Below are 8,963 nucleotides of genomic sequence, written 5' to 3' on the forward strand. Positions count from 1 at the left end.
TGGGGTCCTTGGATCGAAGGATCAAATCTCCTCATTGGACCTACTATCTGATTAGGTTTTCCTCCATGCCAATTAGTGACCCATGACTGGTTTATCAAATACCATGGTTTATGCTGTCTTGTCTGTGGGGAAAAAGGATTTTAAAATTTACTTCCTGCTAATGAAAAATTATAGGGGGTTTCCTCTGATTGTGTCACATTTACCAAATTTTTGCCTTCCAATAACCTATGATTAATAAATTAATGTGCTCAAGTGGTTTTATTAAACAAAACAAACTTTTAACTTTTGGTATTAAAATGCAAAATAGAATGACTGAAAAATTTACTCTTTTTTATTCATACAAATTCTTTGAAAATCTCTTGGGTCTAACGAGTGTTTGAAATTTTAGTTTCTGGTTACCAACATGATATATAATAATATATATACTTAATAAAGAAATAATAATTTTAAAAAAATCCACAAATATATTTAAATTTAAATTTATTTTTACTTTTCAGGTTTTTGGAATAATAATTTCCTTTTGTTTGTGTGCGAGAGTGTCGGGCAGCGCGTCTGAGGATGAAGTGGACTTGTAGTGAGGAGAGCAGCATCCGTCCACTGTCCTGACGCAGCCAACTACACCAGTGCCTCATTGATGCAATCTTACAACAATCGTCCATTTGATACCGCTTGGTCAAAACAAACTCTCACACCTGTTTTCCAAGTCACATACACACTCAAAGAGCCTAAACATCCGAGAATTGATGGCATCGCATACAAGATGTTGAAAATATACAACAGAATTCCTTTTAGTGGAGATGTGAAATTTGAGAATTTCAAGTCATCTTGTTCCAGACGTGAAAAATATTGGAATGGATTCTGTTTTTTGAGGGGAGCCTTGAAAGTCGAGATATTTGTTCATCTTGTACACCAAGATGTGAAATAACGGCATCTAGTATATGCTGTGAAAATACTGGAAACTACTTTCCTTTTTGATTTTTTTTGTTTTGAAGTCATGAAATTTGAGGAATTCAGAATTCAGTCATCTTGTTTTAAGATGTGAAAGTATCGTGATGGATTCTTTATCAAAGGCTGTGGTTCCTCTGATTCCAATGTTTTTTTGAGATGTGTTGATGGTGTAAGGTTGTGTGGTTAGACTGCTCGAGTAATATATCTGGTGAAGTGGTGTAATCTATTCAAGTTTGGTTGTGTGATCATGTTATGGCTAAAACAGCTTAAAACTGAAATTTTTTTCTAATGAAAATGTTTAACATCGAGGCAAGTTGGGAGTAAACAATCGGATACTGTTCTGTTTGAGCATGTTTGATGGCTGATTGTGTTTCAGCCATATTCATCAGTGTATGATCATGATTTTTTTTTTTATTAATACAAAAGACAGCATCAGAAATATGCCCAGTTTACTGTATTGTATCCAATCATTTCATGCTTTTTTGGCTTTTTTTTCATTTCTAGTTTTGTTACATCTTATGCATATGTAGTTTACATGAATATATTTGGATTTTTTTTTTAATGTGAATGAATCATGAATGAGTGAAAATTACGGAGTTATAAGTTTGTTATTACTGATCAGAGTAACAACATTTTTTTTTATGATCCATTTGTGATGATGCATCAACATAAAAAAATAAATTTATAACAAATATTATTTAATAATGACTTCTTTCCATTTCCAAAATATTGGCAAGCGAAATGTTATCTATGCTTAAATTACATATATTCACATTCCCATTTCCAGTTATTTTGCTTTGCCGATTTGTCCATGAAAAAATTCTGTTAACCCTCTTACATTCCTTTTTATTGTCACTCTGTTACAAATGTATATGTGCTTTCATGCCAACTTGTGAAGACTGAAATGCATGCTTCATAAAAATTGGCAGTATGGTTATTCCAAAGCTGATATATTTGCATAAAAGACAATAATAACTTCACGCAGTACTCGGAAGTAAATGTTACTATATATAATACATAATAGAATCCCAAAACTGCTCATAGTAGTCGAGAGTCTTTATGCCCTCCCCAACCCCATATTTTATTATTAGAAAATATATATGGAATTAGATAAAATTTAGCATTTTGACATATGGCAGTGAATGATAAACCTAAGATATTAACAGGGAAAGTAATTGTAAAACTATAGTCCGTCTCACAAGGAATTTACTACAAGTTATTTATTTCTGAGCAGATTGTTTTCTAAATTGGACACAAGAATAGTAAAAAAAAATTATTTGCAAAACACTCTTTTTTTTTTCTTCTGACGTCAACCCAAACTGAAATTATTTACAAAAACCCCATATTTGTAGGAAGATGAGATGGACTATAGGCAATTTTTTTTACTGTATTCATTGTTTGGTAGTAATTTTAATTATTTTTCTAACTGGAAATTGGACAGTTATTTTGATTTTGGACAAATTATTTTTATTATGGACAAATTATTTTGATTTTGGACAAATTTAGCAGGATTCCATGAATCCAAAATTTTGGGTTGAATGTGTAAGACTTTTTAATGGAATTCCAAACTAATCTAGATTACATAATTAAAAAAACAAATTTTGGGGCAGTACCCTAAACAATTCTCCTAGTTCAATTCCCAATTAAGCACTTTTAAAATATTGTTGTGTAGTTTAACGTTTTAGCCTTAATGAGTAGTTTAGCGAGATCCTTCTTTCACTTTTTAATTTATTATTTTAAACACCAATGTCTTTGATGTTCATATATGTTAGCCATCTTGATTTAGACGGTTATAGTTTGTGAAGACAATCATAATTTTCTTTATTAATTTGCACGGAGATACAGCACTCGATAAAATCAGAGTTTTTAACATCACACTTTGTTAATTAATTAATTAAGATTAATAAGTGTATATACTTGTACATTATGAGAATTAGAAAGTTTATTTTAGAAAATTAACTTAAAAATTTGACCTGATAATATTCAATGCAAACTGATGTGGATTTATGTGTACACATAAACCGAGCTATAGTTCTCGGAGATCAGAAAAATGTTGCCGAATTATCTATGACTTAAAAAAATCTAACAAACCTAGTTATTTTCTAACAAAATATGAACAGTTACCGGTACATGAAATTATTTTGCCAAATTAAAATAAATTCACCGGTTTTTCAAATTGACAAATGTCGAATTTGGCGACTGCCAGAATTAGCTGTAATAAGAATACAGAGCTGATCAGTTCTGGAGTAGCAGCACCATATCTGCCTGAAAAATATCTTCATACTGACTTATATAATCTATCACACAAAGTTTCGACTCATCATGCCCTCCACCCACCTAAAATCATTAAAATTTCACATAATTGGAGTGGGCAGCCCCAATTTTGTCTTGGTTGCATTGTACTTGCATAATGAAATCATATTAAATAATATGCCATTTTGAAACAGAAACATTTCGGATGTACTCCACTCTGCAAACTGAACTGATTCTAAAATGGTCTTTTGTCTATTATTATTTGCCTAACTCTTAACTAATTAATGTGTTTGGAACTATTTTTCGTGTAAGTTTTGGTTTTTAGAATCATGGCATTAGCAACACAGCATGCACCAGCTATATACTGCTGTTGTGTTAAATATTGCATGTGTTTGTCATTTATTCTAAAGATACGCGTGTTGTTAGTGTATCTCTAAACCGCTATTATTTAACCTATCGTATTGCCCTGTCTCATTTTAACATTGTCTGCATGCAATGCATTAATAATTCAGTTTGATTGATTTCCTGCTAGATATTGCCACCTATATCTGTTGATGAGTTCTTTTCTTGCTAGTTTCTAAGCTCTTGTGTGCATTTCTCATAGATAATTGTTAAAAATATAGCACTTGTTGTACAGAAATGGTGTTACAATTCTTAAGATATTTTGTAATTTTAATTTTTTTTAAGAAACTACTAGCATTTCTAGATTTGTTTTCCTTCAAAATTTATATTACTGTTGATAATTATTGCTGTTAATAACATTACCACACCAGTGAACAAAGTATGTTTTTGTATTGTTATTGGAAAAAACACTTTTTATCTCAATATTAATTTTGTAAACGTATGAAGATGATACAGATGTATTATTTAGTGTTACACACGGATGTAATAACAGCAGTACTGTTTTGGTAGTGTATTTAATCTTTTACAGTTGGATGTTTGCTTTTTAATAGGAGTACATGTAAGTTTTGTTAATAATTTCAAATTATCTGTTCGCTAAATATCTAGAATTTAGTTTTTAAGCATACATTTTATAACTACACAACATAGTGAACCTTTCTCTTTGCTACAACAAATGACTCATCTTTAAACAAAAAAACACAAAAACATACGTCTATTTAATAATATGACAGTTTCTGCTTTTGTGGATGTTAAATTCAAAGTAGGATTTAATGTTATTTACAACTGGTGTAACTTTCTTGAGCAAATAAGCTGTAGACTCTTGATAGAGTAAAATATAGTGATTTCTTTTAGCTGTATGAATACAACTCTCCAAACAACTGCTAATACCATCCAATGTTAGGTGTTTAGCAAGCATCATTCACTTTCTGCATGGGGAAGGTTTCATTTACTTTATTTTTATATTTCATGAACTGGATTGGCAAATATGCTTTGTTTTATTTGGATAAGCTAGTCAGTTTTGTTAGTACTTGTAGTTATATGTGTGTATTTCACAAGCAAAGGTGTGGTTTGTGAAAAAAACACTATAATATATAGATCCTTAATTAAGGGATAGGGAACTTTAGTAATATGCCTGTATCTAATTTAGATTCAGGCACACCCTTAATGAAGATTTGCTGATTGTGTCTTTTTCTCTAAACTAGGTTAGCTTCTCCCAAAATAACACAATCAATATAACTACCAAATGAGTTTTGAAAATAATTCATTAGATTATTGTTATTTAATAGTGTTTTCATCCTAGTAAGTAACTTTTTTCTTTTTTTAAAATTATTTTTATAAAAAATTTTTCACAAACTGTGAAGACTAACCCTTCAAAGGTAATGATGTGTAAGAAGTTCAGTCAATAAGACTGACGACCTAGTTATGGGGGGAGGGATTATCCGATATATTTTATAATGTTATGTTACATATGTATGTTAGTTGCAAACCAGTATATTTTATGTTGCTCTTTGTTATATATGTATATATTATAGTAGTCAGCTGGATTCTGATATAGGGCTTTACTTGTCAGAAGAATGAGAAGTCAACGTTTAAACATATTTGTTAGAATGAAGATTGGACTAATATGGGTCCATTTAGTTTCAAAACAGATTAAAGTTACAAAATTAATAGCTACTTGGAAATACTTCTATCTATCTCAATCTACTATTTAATAGTATTATATATATAATTTGTTTTGTTTTGTTTTTTGTTTTTTTTAAGTACAATAAGTTATTATCGGTACCTTCTTTGACACCTTCAAATACAATTTACTCAATAATGACGACAATAGGCATCCATGGTGCCAATGAAAATCGATTTTATTCGAAAATGATTAAATTGCCTACATCAAAGAACTTAGTTTTAAATTAATGACATGTAGGTAATATCTTTAAAAAATGTAAAAACTACACAAAAACGTTTTTCAGTTTGTAAATAAATTTTTTATTAAAAAAAAAAAAATTGTGCATTACTCTTTAACAAAGAGTTTTGGGTGGTTTTTTTTTTAAAACAAACATTTTAAAACAATATCCCATTAATGCAAGTGGATCATGTTGTAAATATTTGTACAGTTCACGTCTGAGCACAGCACATTATTTAATCAGAGTCAATTTTCATTTTCAAACACATGTAACACTGTTAGAACAGTAGCGTGTGTTGCACTTTTGGACAGATAATAATCATACAGGATGACTGGAAGGATCATTAATTTTATTAACATGTCTGTGATTTTGTTGTATATAAACAAATTAAAACGGGACCAACATGTTGCATATCGTGTAAATATGTACATGATGTGTGTATTGGTTTCGAATACATTTGTCATTTCTAGCTTCATGTGTTGGTTGCTAACCTGTTGACTAATGGTATGATATACTAGTATGTACATTTTGTACAGACTGACAGGTAGAATAACCAGTTTCATAATAATAAACACCTATCATCATTTTAAAAAAAAAAGACTATTAAATAAGATCAACCAGATTTGTATGGAAACTACAGAAGCATCTGTAATGTTGCATGCTGAAATATTATTTAATTAAACAAAATTTAGTTTGAGAAGTATTTTCAATCTGCTTTTTGTTTGCTTTCAACATCTCATTGTATATTAAATATATGTAATCTTGAAAAAGTTTTATTATGCTTTTATTAAATAAAAAACTTATAATTTTCTAATCTACAAGTCGTCTCTTGTTAGAAATGCCTATTCAGCATCCAGAAGCTGAAGTTGGCAGAGACAACATTGTAAGACATCACTGGCGATTTTACTCTGTACGTAATTCATTATTTGCTGCAGTACTTTTGCACATCATGATTTTAAAGATGAATTCTTGTATTTATGAAGTTTTGTATAAATGACTTTTATCTGTTCACAGAATGAACAAATTATAAGAAATAAAAATATTTTGATATGTACTCCAGTTGTTCTTAGTCTCCTTTTTAAAACACCCATCCATCTTGATGGGTCATATTATGGTATGGTGTTGTCAGTCCGTCCGTCCGTCCATCCATAAACTTTTTGTTTACGGAGCATATTTTTTGTTATCAATTCATATAGGATCATCAAACCTTGCATGCAAGTACAACTTTGGTTGGTGGTGTGTTGTGTATTATAACTAGATCACTGTGACCTACTTTTGATGGGTTTATCATGTACCTAACCAGGACTCTCTTCTCGATTGTTTTAAATGTATTTTCATTAAAAATTTATTTTTTCTCACCCATAGGAATTAATATTTAAGAAGTAATCTGATAGGTGTGGGTGGGTGGGCATAATTCAGTCGGTTGATTGCTTGCTTGAGGTGCTTGCGTCATAGGATCGAACCACCTTGGTGGATCCATTCAACTGATTGGGCTATTTCTCGCTCCAGCCAATGCACCATGACTGGTATATCAAAGGCCATGGTATGTGCTATCCTCTCTATGGGATGGTGCATATAATAGATCTCTTGTTTCATTTGGAAAAATGTAGCGGGTTTCGTCTGATGACTACATGTCAGAATTACCAAAAGTTTAACATCCAATAGCCACTGATTAATTAATGTGCTCTAGTGGTGTTGTTAAACAAATAAACCCTGTTTTATATAAAATGTATCCTGTTGCTTTTTGTCTTGCGTTTAAGAAGTAAGACGGTAATATATAGAGCAAATTACATTATATATCTTATGATGGCGTCAACTTTTCTGTTCAGCTCAATTATAAAGTTTTGCATTTAGCTCCAATTCTCGCAGTCCTAGATCAGCAAGATGCGCGGTTGGTTTGGGATCAAGCCCTGTCTGTGGGACCATTGGGATATTTCTCATTCAGGCCGTTGTGTGTGCTGTCGTGTCTGGGATGGTACATATAAAAGAGCCCTTGCTACTAATGGAAAAATGTTGTGGGTTTCCTCTCTAAGACTATGTCAAACTTACCAAATGTTTAACATCCAACAGCAGATGATTAATGAATAAAATTTAATGTGCTCTAGTGGTGTCGTTAAACAAATCAAACTTTAACTCGTTTCTTGAGCAATGATGTTCATCACAATTTATTCTAAAAAAATGTTTTAATTAAATACTTTAGCATTTAGTTTTTGATCTTGTAACATTCAGTCAATATGTGCTATTATGTTTTGGTTTATATAGCACACCTTTATACACTGCTTGCTAATAACGGAACGTAGTTATCTACCATTAGATAATTATCTTGTGTTTAAACTAAACTTGTCATCCCAAAAGTCTCCGATCAACCATTGCTTGTCCATGGCCTATTCCTACTTTTTATATTTGTGTGAGTTGGCGCAAGGAGAGGAGATGAACACCAACTTTCTTTTTCCTTTTTTTTCACAAAGTTTATTACTATGAACTGCAACTTTAAAAGTCATTCAATACAACCCCGTGGCTTGGGCGTATCATTACATTCCAAATCTGCATACGCCGATGGAAGTCGTTTGAAACTGACAATAAAATGAATACATTTATGTAAATTTTGCACAATTTTAAAAACCTTAAAATAATAATAAAAAATATTCCATTTTCTGCTAAAGGGTCTTCATTATTTGCATTTATTATTATTTTTTAAATATAGAACGATTAATTTCGGTGTTTTTGTTAAACAATACATGGTATTACAGTGAGTAGATGCTTTAGTAAAACACTTGGGACAGGACGTAGCTGAATGGTATAGCGCTTGCCTTATGCGTTGCCGGTCTAGGATCTATCGGTGGGCCCACTGGACTATTTCTCATTCCAACCAGTGCGCCACGACTGGTATATCAAACGCCGTGGCATATCCTATTCTGTCTGTGGGATAGTGCATATAAAATATCCCTTGCTACTAATGGGAACATGTAGTGGGTTTCTTCTCTAAGACTATGTCAAAATTACCAAATGTTTGACATCCAGTAGCCGATAATAAATAAATCAATGTGTTCTAGTGGTGTCGTTAAACAAAACAAACTTTACTGTTGAAACACTTAGAGCAGGCTGAGATTTACCAAGTAAAACATCAAAAACAGTCCAATTTATTAACGATCTTGAGTTTTTTTGGAAAAATTAAACCAGCTTTTCAGGACCTTGCAATCACCATTATACAACTTATTTCTGAACTAATTTTGATGATTAATATGAACTGCCGTACCATGCAGCCTTATACTTTCTGTTTGAACTCTTAATCCTTCGTACATTTATTTAATGAGATGTAAAAATAGGGTAATGCATCAAACTTATTCTTAGTACGTGATCCATTTCGTAAAAACTAATTTTCGTGTAAAAAGTTGTCGGCTTTATTGACAGGGTTCACAGAACTAGAAATGTAGAAGTCAATTAAGGGCAAGAGGGGAT

The 8,963-nt window shown here is 31.4% G+C and overlaps 1 protein-coding gene across 5 annotated transcripts in view; it reads left to right on the forward strand.

Annotated features, from left to right (window-relative positions):
* The window catches only part of LOC121375781 (tetraspanin-18-like), a 129,629-nt gene extending 123,071 nt beyond the window's left edge, over window positions 1–6,558 (forward strand). For all 5 annotated transcript variants that reach the window (XM_041503413.1, XM_041503415.1, XM_041503414.1 and 2 more), the window contains one exon: window positions 498–6,558. In XM_041503413.1, coding sequence (XP_041359347.1) covers window positions 498–575 — 78 coding nt within the window. In that variant the 3' untranslated portion in view covers window positions 576–6,558. The remainder of the gene's footprint in view (window positions 1–497) is intronic.
* Window positions 6,559–8,963: the final 2,405 nt, after the last annotated feature.

This window comes from Gigantopelta aegis, chromosome 6 (genome assembly GCF_016097555.1).
Source record: "Gigantopelta aegis isolate Gae_Host chromosome 6, Gae_host_genome, whole genome shotgun sequence".
Classification (NCBI taxonomy): Eukaryota; Metazoa; Mollusca; class Gastropoda; order Neomphalida; family Peltospiridae; genus Gigantopelta; species Gigantopelta aegis.